The following is a 15,669-nucleotide window of genomic DNA, read 5'->3' on the forward strand; positions in this document are numbered from 1 at the left end:
AGTCACTTTCACCTCGGGCCGGCCTGCTAGATCAGACGGCGGAGGGAAGATGAAAGGTGATGCGCAGAGCTGCGGCACAGACAGAAAGCCGAACACCAGCTGATTTCCATGCTGTTTTCCAACCGCTCCCACTGATGTAATCAATAATCCCACCCCCCTCCTGTACTTGTACACTCTTCTTCCACTTCCTTCACTTCACCCTCTGCTTCTTTTTCCTCCACCTCCACCTGTGATGCTGCTCGTAGACTTGAGGGTCTTGCTTACTGAATCAATGATTCAGGGCCTCCTGTAACAGCAGCCTTATGAAAACCACAACATTATGCTACTGGCACTGGCAGCGATACATCTCATAAAACAGAATGAGGATTTTGGAGGTATATGATTCCACTCATCCTTGGCGAGGCTAATGCGCTCCCATGTGACTGCAAAGATGCTACAGCTTGCTCATTCCTATGCAGGGCGTGATCCGTCAGCTCCTTGCTCATGAATGTAATCCTTTACGTTTATCTGTCTGAGTTCAGAGGCCATGGGGCCACAACCCCCGTACTCGCTACTCAGACTCAGACGGCGTTTGGAAGGCAAACACAACAGATGCTGGCCCAGGTGCTCTAGCTTCTCATAACTGCCAAAATGCCGCCATCGTCTGAATCATTGCCAAGGTGGCCCCTCCACACAGAAGTCAGAGGGAGGTGGAGAGGAAAAAAAAAAGAGACAGAACTAACAAAAAAATGCATGCCAAGTAATTTCTAAAAGAGGAAGAAGAAGGACAGATGGGCCGGGAGGCAAGAGGGCCAAGATGGGGAAGCAAGGCATCAACACTGCCAGGGTTAAAGGTTCGATTCCCAGCAGGAAACGGGAAGACCAGAAGTGTTTATTAATTTCGCTTTGAAATTTATTTATCCGGGAAAAGTCAGCTTCTTTCACGCGTCCTGCTGCAAACTGACACAGTTCCTCCCAATGAAAGAGGGAGCTGCTTGGTGAAAAACTGTCACCACGTTTCACCCAAAGTGCTTGTCAGATCGCCGTGCAGCATCTGAAACCCCCTCACCCCACACCTTTTCCAGCATCAGAACTGGGGTCTGTAGCCGACAAAGCTGTAATTTTCCAAAACCAACAATCTGACAAGCGCACCCGCCTCCACGAACGTGAGCGGAGGTGAGTAAAGTATGGAGGAATTTAAACTTCTCTCTCAAGCCTTCTTTTTTTTTTTTATTCTGTACACAGCTGCTGCTTAGCGATACACTGAACTGCTTTGCTGGACCAGACCAGTGGCCCCAGTACAGACCGTAACAGATCAGGTATTAGCAAAGACATGACCAGTCCCCAGTTTCTGTGTCATGTCCTTAAAAATTCTTCAAAAGGGACAATGAGTAAGAACTGTCCCACTGTTGAATTCATCCTCTAATCACACAGGGGGGGCAGCGTATCAGATAGTTGGGGGGGGGGGGGGGGGGGGGTCCATCCCTATCATGATCAACAAGCAAATTCACTCTTTGGTCCCTGGAGGGACAGGGACGAGGAATATCTGAGAGAGAGGACAGTTGCACTGACTCACTATGGCCTCTGGAGGTTACAGTGGTATTATGACATGAGGTGGGCCTGGGCTTGCTTCATTAGCATGCTAACTTCAGTAGATGTCCCTGCATGTTATCTTACAGTAAAATGACCTCCATCTAATCTAATTCGGGTAAAAGAGAGAACCGATTCCAGATCAGTACTCCTGTTGGCTGAGCCATCTGAATTGGTATCAGAGAGCATCCCTGTCCTCACTCCAGTGAATATTGTCTCCTGACCCCCTCGGACAATGTGCTTGGACAACATGCAATACAAACCACCGGCCACAGAGCAGCTGTGTGGGAAAGGTTGAGGGTTACGTGCTCAAAAGCACATCTAGAGTCACTGTGGATGGAGGGAAGAGTAACACTCATCACTCCCAAAAAAAAAAAAAAAAAAAACCACACTGAGCCACAAAAACTGGCACGGACTCAAATTTACTTACAGAAGGAGGAGATGAAGAAGCTGGTGATGAAGATGTCCCGCAGCGATAGCAGACACACAGGTGTTGCTGCTCATGCTGCATAGCCTCCCCTGCTGTGCACAGGAGGGTCACTGCTAACCTTGACAGGGGTGAACAGGCGCTTGCTGCAGTGCCCTTGTTCACTCCGTTGAGGGACAAGTCACATTATTTATTTAATAATCTGACTTCTTTTTTTCCTTTCTTTCTTTCAAGTTTCCCTTAAACTTTTAATATCTCTTGTGCACCACAGGGACACATGGAGGCCCACAGGTTTGATAACTTTAAACGCCTACTTTTTAGAGCGTAATATCTACAGCTACCCTGGGACCTTCACACCCCAGGTCTTGCTCCATATCACAGATAGTTTTTTTTTTTTTGGTATCTTATGAAACTGAAAGGAAGGATATAAGAAGGAGTGAGTCTGTTAGCTTGGCAGTTAATGTAACTGGAGTTTATCAGCACTGTGGTCTTCTACATTAATGACACGGGGGACTAAACATGTGAGCCCGAGAGGGAAAACTCTAGGAGATAAAGAGTTGAGGCGGAGGTGGCACTGCTGAAAAGAAATAGCTTTTGGCATCATGCAGTTTTTGTTTTTTGTTTTTTTTACCCCAGAAGCTGCAGAGAGGAAAGGAAGCGAGAGGAATGCTATTCCTGCAGTTTGGCCCCAGATGTCATCTCAATCTAAAGTGACATTTGCTGACAGCACTGCCACAAAATCATCCTGTGGCTGAACTTTGATCCCGCCTGCTGAATCTGCTGTTCGGTTGTCTCACGCTGCCGCGATAACCAAGCAACAGTTTCCTCTCCTCTGCCGGCGTCAACAACAACTCGCATCAAACCTGTCATCGGTGGTGACGGGTCCGACCACAGGTTTCACGGCCTAGGAACAGCTCGGACAATTGGTTCAGCCGCACAGTGTAAACACATCGTCAGCTGAGGAAGCACAGGCCACAGCGGAATATTCATAAAGATTATTCACGGTTGGCCGTCGAGCAGCGGTGACAAATCTGGGAGGTAATGGCAGCAGCAGCCGCATCTGACGGAGAGCAGGACCGGACTAAATGGACACGCGGCCATCGCTGCGGAGCAGTCATGCTCCTGCATATCTCATCTCTGTGTCCAACTCATTCTTAATACAAGCACACAGTCGACAAGCAGCAGGACTCTCCGTCACCAGTCTCACCCTCCATTCCCATTCACAAGTTGGCATGGTCTGTGTGCTGACAGCAATGATTTCAATATCACAGGGTAAATTATCCTTGAAAGGAAAAAATCCTCCCTCAGACACTGTTGTGTATCATCAGTCTGTGATGCTGAGTTCAAATGTACCTTCCCGGTGTACTCGCTTTCCCTCAACCTGCTCCTTCTGACTAAAGCCAAGTATAAGTACAGGAAATACTGTATACTAAGGGTGACAGTGTCCTGTTTTTGGAATTAGTAAACAACAAATCAATGCAAAATGTATCAGTGTGGGCAAAAAGTAAATGATGCAAGACGTGTCAATGTACAGCAGTCCAATGGTTAGTTGACTTACTGGTTAGTCAATCCACAGAAACTTCTGCGACCACTGGACAAAGCAAGATGTTAAGACATGAACTTGGGCTTTAGGAAGCTGCGGCAGGCATTTTCACCATTCTCAGACAGTTTAGATCAAATGATCAATCAAGAAGATGATCATCAGATTAACTGATAATGAAAATAATGACTAATTGTGGCACCGGTGTTCTTGATATTGAAACCACAGACCAGATCCTTTTTAAATTCAGTGGGACGCAGCGGTTTCGACCTACAGTTATTATTCTTCTGATTAAAAAAACAGAAACTACAGTTTTATGTTAATGTTGCACCAAACTGGAATTTCAAACATATCCTCTAGATCTGAAGTGAATCTGAAGTAAACAATTTGTTTAGCATGTTTTGCAACTCTCTGTCCTTTGTGCTGTCCATTGTGGTCCAAGTGTCCACCAAAGGTTTCACTCTTCAAGCAGGTTTTCTATACATGCTGACTTGTTTGAGTGTCCTTGGTTTTGACACTTTTCAGCTGCTCCCCAAACACCGCTGAAGTGTTTTAGGATAAACATGTTCGAGTTTCGTTCCTTCGGATTTGACAAGATAACTGTTCCTGCCTGGCTTGATGATATTTCCTTTCATGAGGCTGTTTGACGAATTAAGAGACACTTTGCTAACATGAAATGCAGTCAGGTTTTCAGAGCTGGATATTGTTCTCAGCGCGCCGTAGTCGGATAAGCCGCCTATACCGCTGCTTTCAACGCATCATCCTTGCACTCTGAATGCTCTGAGGACAATTTGAGACCTGATCTCTATCAGATGGTGAGACTCTTACGCCTGAAGAGCAGCGGCGAGGCTGGAGGAGTGCAGAGAAGAAGCCTTTCTAAAATTTGCCTAAAAGCTAGCTGATGTCTGAGCGCCGTCTGCAGAAACGTCTGGATGCTTCAAACACCCTGGCTTTTGTTGCCATTTCTGCAGGTCAGGTCTCAGTGACTGTACAATCATTGCAATTAGCAGTACTCTGGCTACCTGCATGCCAGCTACAGGCAGCAAATTCCAACATCCAAATTCCACCAGCAGCTGATCCTCAAGCAGCTGAGGCATTCGAGCTACGTGAATTTACTCCCCCTCAACTATTTCACTGTCTTCATGAAGCGTTTCATCCAGCAGATCATTATGTAGCTTGTTGAAATAAAACTGAGAGCTGTATAGGCAATGAAATGAGTCACAGAGAGAAGAGTGAGCAACAGCAATCACAAACCCAGCAGTTTCCTTTAAAGTAATCTAAACTGAATACCAGCGGCAGGCGCTCACCAACACGTGAGGACTTCTAAAATCGAGCAAATTAATTTTATTGTCTAAACCTTGTTTAGCGATCAGCTTGACAGGCAGCGCGGCGCCTGCTGGCACCCCTCCATCTGTTCAATAATGATTTGTTGTCGATGGTGGAAAAACAACACACTTCTAACACCTGGAGAGGTGATGCCGGTCCTGGTTCCCTCCACAAAGACGCCTCCTCGTGGGTCCGGGCCAAGGCGCTCCGGCAGCGCTGTCAGCTCCATTAGCAACACATGGCGGTGACAGGCACATGCGTGCAGCAGCAGCAGTGCTGGTAGATTAATGTCATAAACATACTGCACGAGGCGATAAAGGTCGAGGACGGTCTGATTGCCCCCACCATGAATGACCGACGCGAGGCTTCAGACACAGGCCCTGCTGAACAATTAGCTCAATAAATTAGTCAAGAAAATGAAACGTGACAATCAGTGGTGGGCCTGTTACTCAAAACATTTGATCAATTACTCTCTGAAAGAGTAACATGATTAATTACTCAGCAGCAAAAGTAATTAATTATGTTACTCGTTACTTTACTTTCATTTCTCAGCCCAGTTCCAAAGCTGCCTTAAAAGACGTTGAAATAAAACGTATTTTCTTCATAACTCCATGTCTTTGCTGCACTTTGGTGGCAAAGACTACAGCCTGTGTGCCAAGCTGGCAAAGCTCAGACCAATCACGTAACTGACATAACCTTCCACACCTAAAACAGCAGCAGTATCCCAAAAATGTCAAAGCAAGGCTGCATTTCCTGACATTAGAAATAACTAAAACTCAATTTCTTATCCTTTACACTACACTCAAAAAAAATAATTCACATCCCTGTAACACATAATGTGTTACTACCCAGCACTGTTGACAGCTGATGACTCCTAAAGTGGACTAGATGTAAAGACAGATGGAGCAGGAGGAGCTGGAATTCAGCTTCAGCAGACACAATGAAATCTACTGGAGGCAACTGCATTTCACCAGCTCCACTCCCACTGAGAAAATTGACTTCAGTGGCACAACAGCAGCCGTGACTCCTCCCTCAATGATAAGGGGGAAATCATTTTTAGATAAATAGAAGTAATCATGCTGCAGCTGTAAAGGCACTGAAGTTTGCCAAGACTCTCAGCTATTCACTGGCCCGAGAACTCCCAAAAGCCCCTGAAGTCTCTCACTTTGATGATTAAAAGTAAAACTTTTAGTTCTGTCCAACACCTTCACAAGTTTGCTTCAGCCACATTGCGAATAAAACTCTCAGAGACAAACAGAAGGACTGGCAACAAACAGTAGAGGGCAATTAAATGTTTTAAAAAGCCAAGTGGTGGAATATATAGGAGGGGGTGGGGGGGGGGGGGGGGGGGGGCTTATTGACCTCCACTTCAGCCGGTCAGGTTTGATTTTACTCGCTCCGTCTATCAGGCTGATATGTCCACGCATCTGATGCTTGACCACTTAATAGTCCATTTAAAGTGAAGAAAAACAGACTCGGGCCTTTTTGTAAAATCCAACCTGCATCAGAAAGGTGAGGAGTGAAACGTGGGATGCACTTTATCATTTCAAATTGGTCATTTTTATCCATTTCAAGCTTAATTGCATCCATTTTTCTTCAGCCAAGCAGACAATTAAAGCTGGATTGTTTAGTCTGTTGCTTCTGAAAATTTGTCCCACGGCTCTGAAGGCTTGTAACTGTCTGGTAAATGATGTGAAATGAGTTATATTGATAGATTTCTGTGATATTTTTTTTCTTCTCCTTTTATGAAACGGGCGTCGAAGCAACCTTGTTCCTTTGCCATCTCATTATCATGAACTATAATTACAGAGTGTAGTCATTTTCTTGAACAGCGTGTAGCCATTATGCAATTCACCATTGTTCTATTAAAGAATCTTGTGTTATTTCCTCCAGAACAACCACATTTCATCATTGCCTTTTGTGTGAGCATACGCTCCATTTTCTCGATTTACAGCCTCCACATTTGCCCCAGGAGAGCTGTGCGTGTCAGGCTATTTTTCGTTGGATTAACACTGAGCCGGATCCCCGCCGCTACACACCGAGGACCCTCTCTACATCCTCCCAGCAGCCCATGAAAGCCCACCTTCCCGTGTCAGCGCCCATTTCACTGTGGTCTTTTCAAGCTAACCTCCTTCCGACCTCCAGTCTCAGAGTGTCTGGAGCTGCGTGGCGTGTGTTGGGGTCCGCTCACATGCTTTCATTTCAGGATTAAATTACCTTCTTGCTCTCACTAACAGGGGCCGGGTGCACTTTAACAACATGCCAGGTTTCACCTCAGCGATCATATATTCTGTCGGTGAAACTACGGCTCTGAGGTAAGAGACCTCCAGGTGCAGCCACACACAGGCACTTCCCTTTGATACTGGAGTATTTGCTTGAATACAGCAGAAATATAAAGTGAGGGTGGCCCATCAAAATTAAAGCTGCATGACACAGTTTGTAGGCAGCCCCAAAAGGCAGCAAAAGGCAAATGCTTAAACTTGAACACCCTTAGATCCTGCCACACGATGTCAACAAACTCCAAGGCACGGCCTTTGATGATTTGCACTTCGAGCTAGAGCTGTGTACAAAACCTCAATACCTTTTAAGTACCAACCAAAATGTGTCTGAGGCACCGAGCAGCAACAAGTACTGAAAGCTTGGTAAGAGAACCAGTGACACACTCACATATATGATGCACATCAAAACAAACGCATCCAACCAACCAACCATGAGCCGTGACGTCCCCGTCACAGGGGCATTTCATCACATCTGCTCCACGGATCGCCACAAACCAGCTACTGTAACTCCCTCCAGTTGTAGGATGTGTTCAGCATTGTCTATGAGAGTCAACTGACATGGATCAAATGATGCAACCCTCTGCAAAGCAGACAATGTGTGCTGCACTTTGGCCGTGTTAACTTATTCTTTAATCACACACTTTATCAGATATTCTCCAAATAAAACTTTTTTAACTTTAGACTGTATTTAATTTAATTTATATCTAATAAATGTATAGGTCTTTAAATTTAAATCACGAGTTAAAACAAGTCTAGATTCCCCAAAGGGTTAAACATTTGGTATCGGTACCAAAGTACCGATACCAAACAATCCCACCAGCCTGATGTGTATCCATGGATACCAAAGCAACAGCAGAGATTGGGGCTGTCACTTTTTCAAAAAAAAACCAAAACAAAACAAACAAGCATGCTGGAGTGAATTTGAACTAGTATATAATTAGTTCAAACTAAACAGCCTCTTCTTTGCAGGTAATTCTACCCACACACTGCTTCTCAGATGCTTTGGTGCTGTGTTTATCTGATTGGCACAGCAGCTCCTGTTTTCATTGATCAGCTTAGTTTACTGATCAGGTCAGTCGGTCAAGAAAAAAGGTCAAAGCTGACAGTTCATTTTAAGAGCGTCCTCTGCTGGGCCACAAGGCAAACTACTTCAAACAGTCTGATGCACATGTACATGTAGAAATTGAACAGTTTGAATATTTTTTTTTTCTCCCCTTATGTTAAAACAGATCACTTGAGGGGTTTCTCATTGTTTTATGACAATAATGTTATGTAAAAAAATCAATCTGATCAGACAACTGATGCCAACACTCTGTACTTTCTTAATAATACAACACATTTCAGTCGGTGCCAATAAAACATTGAGGTTCAATTCGCAGCCTAAAACTAAAGCAGTTAGGACCAGCTCGTCTTCACCTGTTCCCTCTGCGTGCAACTAATGTTCCACCCGTGTCCATACATGACAACAGGAATTACTTCCAACAAATAAACTGCATTAATGCCAGCCGATGATGAGCCAATCTTCTGTGTTGTTCTGTGTAAGCTCATAAGACAGTTGGCTTGTTGCATTAAATCTTAGCCCACAGAACCAATCTGATCCTGGAGAGCAGGGAGTGGCTCAGAGCACGTCTGTTCAGCAACTGCTTTGGGTAGCTGTGTAACTGATAGCCATGCACCGGAGTATTTATATCATAGCTACAAAACGCTCACACGAGTTGCAAAGCATTCCTGAAATAAACCAACTGACACTTTTCCTCCAGACAAACTTGACAGGGTGTGACCAGAGGCTTTTTTTTCCACAACCCTCCTCAAAAGACAAGGTTCGGAGGCCTTTAGAAATATTCAAAAACTGCTTCAGCCATTCAAATGTTAAACCTGCTGCAGGCAAAGTGAAGAGGATTTGAACCTCCTATCTCAGGCAGACTGTGGATTTCATGTATTACAGCTTAAAGCCTCAGTTTTCCTCTTGGAGAACACTTTGAAACCGTCAGTCAAACTTTGACTGATACACATGGAGAGTATGTGGATCAGCTTCCAGTCAGGGATGTTATTTGGGGCACAACACTCACATTACTAATTCATCTCCATCGTATTGCTTTGTAGCAGCAGCAAACACACTCCTCCTGATTTGTTCACCCTCAAAGTTTTTTTTTTTGTTTTGTTGCCTGCTGCACACTGAACCAGTCAAGCACATTATGCAAAATGTTCCTTCAAGACTATTAACATGCAGGTGGGAAAAAAAAATAAAAATCCAATGAGGGGTGACTTAATCGCTGAGATGTGATTTGAATTTTCTGAGATGACACACACTGAGTAGAAAATGGTGATGCCAACTACTGAAGCCTGAACAATGAAAGCATGACAGTAACCGTCATGATGCCGGATACTGCTTGACAGAGACAGAGAGCCATGGAGGGACAGGGGGACAGGGGGACAGTCTCCAGCATTCAAATACTGAGTCCCACCTTCATTTTCAAGCCTGTGTGTTATAACTCCTCCATATCTGATCCTGAGAGGAAATGTCCCTGGAAAATCTCCCCACACAGCACTGAGTCGTGTAATGAAATGATACTGTGACTATAGAGTCTGAAGATGCAGGGCAATTCCATATTTCCTGCCCCCTGAAATATCAACGTCTCACTGCATGCACAAAGGACAAAGTTCGCCTCAGCGAATACAACCAGAGTCTGATTTTCTCAGCTGAATAAACACTCAGGAGACAACTTTTGTTAAGTTGGGAAACCAGAGAAGGAGCAGAATGCGATCATGACTGCAGCATACATGTCTAGACAGTGGCTAAAAAAAAATATATATATCAACTTTAAAGCAGCAACTTTGTCTGTGGGGAGATTCGCAGGTGCTCGTAGTGCACCTCACCAAATCCAAACTGACAAACACGTCCCTTCCCTTCTTTTACCTGTTGGTCCTTCCATACTATCTGCGTAGATCCCGACGGCCAGGATCAGTAGCAATGTCGCCGAATACATGTTGGCAGAAGGAAGTAAAAGTCCAACTGTTTTGTTTTTGTTTTCTTTTCTTTTTGTCACAAGAAGAGAAAATCCTAGAGAAAAGTCCAGCAGCAGCAGCAGCAGCGGCGGTGGTGAAGGCAGCAGGAGGAGGAGGACTGGAGAGAAGTTGTGCGCTCAGCTCCATTCATCGCTGAATCCCCCTGCAGAAGCGCTGCATGCCTGCTCCCTCCACAGCCCGCACAGGGAGCATCTGATCTCCAGCTAAAGCGTTCAAACAGAGCCCCCTTTCTCCTGTAACGGCTCCGCTCCTGCTTTTTCTTTTTCTTTTGTTGCGAGCAAGTGGGGCGCAGGAATGCGGGTCTGCGGCGCCTCCATGTGGCCAGGAGGTGGATCTAACACCCACAAACCCACAGCACCAAATCCTACGGCAGGTTTTAAAGTTGTGGCTGAATGACTATACACATGACAATAATATATATGACTATACAACAATATATATGTGTGTGTGTGTGGGTGTGTGGAGCCAAAATGGATGAGTGAATTATTAGCCATAGCCTACAGTAGATCACCACACTGTCACAGCAGAAGGGACATTTTTCCTTCATGTTCCCTTTAAGTGCACTTCTGGCTTCCACAGTCATTTGGGTTTGGCTGTTACTCTCCATTATTATGCTAAAAACCACCAGATTAAATTCAGACCCTCCTCTGCTGCTGTATTCAGGGAGCAACACTTGGCCAAAGGCTTTTCTTTTCTTTTTTTTTCTTTTTTTTTTGATATGATGTAGGAGTAGCAGTTCCTGACTGTCTGCAGTATTTAACATACTGCTGTGTGACAGCAGGGTGGCAGAGTAATAAAAATGAGACTGAGTGTTACCTGGACAGCTTGGGTTCAAGCCACAGATGAAACGCCTGTAGCAAAGCTGGCTCTTCTTCCAGCTGCAGCAGAGCTGTGCTGCAGGTGACCCTGACCTCTGACCCTGCCCGTGGGGCTTGTTTTTAATTAATGTTTATGTAGCAGCTGTCACCTTATTTTAATGTTTGTAGTTCATGTTTAAGTTGAAGTTTGTTGTCATCAAAACAAAATGTCACTCCTGTCATCCTGCAAACAACAAGTGAACCAAAACAATATACAAAAATAATCACAACAGCAGGGCCAGACTAACCAAGCAGGGGCTCCCCTGGGCAAAAATGTGTAGTGCTAGCACTGTGTGGCTGCCAGCACTGGATAGTATCATACATATTTTCACCAGAGCCCCAGAAACCGAATACCAGCAAGTGTTAAACTGATTAAAAACAAATGTATTTATGAAAATGCACCATGTCAGTGGTCCCCAACCCAGGGTTCAGGACCCACAAGGAGTCCTCAGATGAATTAAGGGATAAGAAAGTTCCAAAAATGTTTTATTTATTTTTTAAACTTTTCTCTAACACTTCTTTTTTTGCTCATGAAATGCTGTACTCTTACACTCATTCAAAGCTGAAAAAAATTACTCTTCAGGTTAACTCAACAACAACATCCAGGGCCAGATCAAGACACTTAGGGGCTCCTGGGGAAAAATGTGCTGTGGGCCCCTGTTGGCCACCACCTCCGCTTTTTCCCCAATAAATTGTGTATGTATTCAGTATGAATTAAGCACAGATGTGTGTGTGTGTGTGTGTTTGTTTGTTTGTGTGTGTGTGTGTGTGTGTGTGTGTGTGTGTGTGTGTGTGTGTGTGTTTGTGTGTGTGTGTAGCCCACCATCACTCTGAAAGCGTGTCTCAAAGTGAATGACAGAATATGGAGAATACAATTACAGCACGACACATCCTGATCGTGTACAACACTGAGTGCCTAGCTTTGCAGTGGGGTTATCAATGAGAGAGATTCGAGGTGAAACTGTAAATCAAATTCTATGTCATCACCAACTCCTGTTCACCTTTTCAATTGACAATCAATCTAATTCAATGTGGAGATTTAATAGCAGCCTTGACAAGAACTACATAAAGCAGGCAGACAGCAGGTATAAAAACCACTATAAACAATGACTGAGTTAGATTTTATGTTTTTTTTTTTAATGTTTTTATGTTTTTATAGCAGCAAATGTAACACACAACATACAAGATCATGATTTTTGCTCCTGAAAAATCTCTGGATCTGAAACTACCTTGACCTGCTGCTCATGGTATCGATTTGGACTCTGTTAAACCAGTCCTGAGCCCTGGCAGTTTGAATGGCTGAGTAGCAGTGTAATGACCCGGCCTGTGCAAAGGCACTTATGTCCCCCCCTGGACTTTGGTCCTCTGCGGGGTCATTCCAAAGTAACGAAGGACACAGTTTGGGAGGTAAAGTGCTCCACATATAACCCATGATGGTCACCTAGGTTTTTATTTCCAAAATTATCAACACACTGCAGGGTGAAGTGTAGCCAACTCTTTCCTATACCTGTTAAATTTGTGCAGTGGCCCAAATCCACTTGGCTGTGGCTTCAGATGGCATCGAGCCATCCCGCTGCTCTCTACTGGACTACTGGCAGCTTCAAAGACAGGAAGAACTGGATCAAGACTCTTTATCACCTCCTGCCTATGAAATATTGATTCTGTAGCCTCAGGGCTTTTAACTTGTGTCTGGGAGATATTTATTTCTTGGAGGATGTTAGGTAGGGGGCATATTGTGAGCTTGCTTCATTTGCCAGGCTGTAATAATTCAATGTAAATTTTTAAACCATTGGGAGAGGTTGATGTATTGGTGTCGGTGATATAGCGGTCCACATGCCCTTCAAATCTAATAACTTCCTCCGTGCTTACGTTAACAGCTCGCTCATAAAGTGCTTATATTACATGTTATATAACTAGTTAATTTGCCCATATTAATTCCGCTGTATTTCATGTCAGCTTTGTCACCAGTAATATAGCTGGAAGCTATAAAGGTGGTGAGTTCAGAGCTCCAGCTGGTGATTATCATCAGGCAAACACCCACAAAGTAGAAACAGAAATCAATTACATCTGCAGGGAGGCATCAATTTATTATTTTACATGCTTAAAAGATCCCTTTTTAAGGATTTATATCAGGTTGAGTCTACTCCCTGACCTGTAACTATCACAAATCAGCATTAAAGTTGAGCTGAAATTAGAATTTTCTACAGTTTTGTGGAACGAAATATAAATAATCATGATGCTGCAGCTATTTTTGAATCATTTTTCATTTTTTCAAGAAGAGGATAAATCCCTTCATGGACCTAGCTTCTGATTTGGCTTGAAGCTAGAAGGAAGCTAATTAGCTTTGCTTGGCAGCACCTGTACACTCAGTGCTGTGCTTGTCCTGCATCATACAAAGGATGGGGGTATAACGAGTGCTAAGGCATCGGTGTGCTTGTCTTACACCTTCTCTCTGCCTTTCCATCAGTGGAATCAAAGATCAGGATGCGACGATGTCTGTAACCTACCGAAAACCAACAATGCAACAAACACACCCATTCCCAGCAGTGATTGGCTGCGGAGGGTGTGAACTCCTCTCTCCAGCTCACTCTTGTCGTTGTTTACACAACTCTTTCTATTTATACACCTTTGTGTAAACAGCTAAGTGCAACACCATGAATGCTTTCCAAGAAAAGTCATCTAAAAATGTCCCTACATTCAAACAATTATCAACACTCGCTCCTCGACAGGATACGACAGCAGGCTCTGCCTTCAAGTGTGGCCTTTGAGAATAGCTATTAACACTTGTGCCTTCCAACATGGTGGAACGACACATCGTAGGAGATTCTTTTGGAGCATATCCCCACCTTCAGCTGCTCTCTTCAACAGATCCACCTTTTGCTAATGGGAAATAGCAACACTCACAGCAAAGTGCGGTCCTGTGACTTCAGCTGTTCCCCCAGCTATTCGAATCATCGTAACTGTAAATAAGTGCTGTTTTAAATATCTGCCCCACCAAAAATTCACAGCCCTGGGAGAACATTAATACACAGGGTGCTATTGCTTCAGAAAACGACATCAAATTTTAATTTCTTCTTTTCCAATTTGAACTGAATATGTAAGTCAAAACAAACACCAAGGACGTTCGGTATATACAGATAAGTGAGTGTACCCTGCAGCGTGTCACAGATTGCTGCACTGCAGGGATTGGGCTCTGGTTTTGGTGCTGTTTTTCCCTTGAACGCACACAGCTGAGGTCAACCTAACACGGGTCCACTGCTGCAGTTGTTTTGGTGTATGCGTTTCACATTCGGAGTGATCTAACATGAGCGGAAAGGTAAATGAAGGGCTGCAGAGGAAGCTTTTGAGCAAGCGGATGCCTAGCTGCTGCAGTGGCACTTTTTGCCACGCGGTGCTTGAGTCAGGCCTTTAGCAGTGGTTTTTATCATCCACAATATGTTCTGTATACAAGCAGCTCAGTAGAAATAAGTCACAGGTCAACTTAAGGTCACAGCTATTTCATAATTCATCAGGGCGGCGGCACGGCAACCCCCTGTTTTCCGTTGTTACCGACAAACAGTCTTGCATAGATCGAATCTGCTGGTGTTTTAGTATAAACACATCCTGTTTGTCTGGTTGAAGTGGCCCCGGTTTAATCAACCATGTGGTAAAACAGTCACACCGGATTGTACTTTCCTCTCTATACCCCAGGGTAATTCTATTTAGAAGATTTTTCTCTTGACAAACCTGAACTGGCACTGAGAACTCCACATACACTGTACCTTTCTCATGCATTTAAATGTCTCGGTTGCTTGCTTTTCACAGCTATTATAGTGCGCGGTGAGAAATGATGGCCTCAATTATGCAAGCATCGGGCATTCAGTGCAGTTGTGCATGCACCTGTTTTCAGGGAGTAGAGCTGGTGGGTGGGTTAAAGCGATGCAAATGCGCGGAGTTGTAGGATTGCAGGAAACTAAAGTTTGGAGAGTTAACTGTGGTCATTACACCAGCAGTGTTTGTACAGACAGACAGTCCTTTCATACTGTAGCCACATGTAATATCCTTCCATAGTAATGACGAGGGGAGAAACACGTTCTCGTGCTGTTCTGCTTGGAGGCTGATGGAGGTTTTGACCTTTTAACGCCCACTGTTCTGGATGTTTGGACTCTGTCCAACATGTAATAATATGTATTGATTGGAAAAAAAAAAAAATGTGATGCGTAAAATTTATAGTGTCCCTTTAAAAAGCCTTTTTTTTTTTTTTTAAGTGTGATTGGTAACCAGAGGAACATAAAATCTAAATAACATAACATAAAATCTGAATGAGTGCTTTGCCCCTGTGATACCTCATTTAAATAATCATCACAAGCAGATTTCTAAATGTTAAATTTTACATTATTTGTACATTATTTAAATCATTATCAGGCCTCTGAGAGAAAAGATTATTACCTCTCACCAGAACATGTGTTACATCCTTCATGTGCATGCCAACATCAATTTAAGTCAGATTTTTAAAAGCCACAGGTTCACCTCCTTCAGCTACAGTATCTCATTTCTGTATTTCAGTTGGAAAATCCTCAAAGGTGAAAACGGTATTAGCTATTGTTCAGTGGTCTGTGAACCCTTGCTAATGCTAGTGCTGGCTTACCCAGTCTGATCATACAT

At 44.0% G+C, this 15,669-nt stretch overlaps 1 protein-coding gene across 1 annotated transcript in view; it reads right to left on the reverse strand.

Annotated features, from left to right (window-relative positions):
• ptprua (protein tyrosine phosphatase receptor type Ua) overlaps nt 1-10,143 on the reverse strand; it is a 172,320-nt gene extending 162,177 nt beyond the window's left edge. Inside the window, exon 1 of the mRNA XM_041052949.1 lies at nt 10,059-10,143. Within this exon, the coding sequence (XP_040908883.1) occupies nt 10,059-10,128 (70 nt within the window). The 5' untranslated portion in view covers nt 10,129-10,143. The remainder of the gene's footprint in view (nt 1-10,058) is intronic.
• Nucleotides 10,144-15,669: the final 5,526 nt, after the last annotated feature.

The sequence above is a fragment of the Toxotes jaculatrix genome, chromosome 13 (genome assembly GCF_017976425.1).
Source record: "Toxotes jaculatrix isolate fToxJac2 chromosome 13, fToxJac2.pri, whole genome shotgun sequence".
NCBI classification, from domain to species: Eukaryota; Metazoa; Chordata; class Actinopteri; family Toxotidae; genus Toxotes; species Toxotes jaculatrix.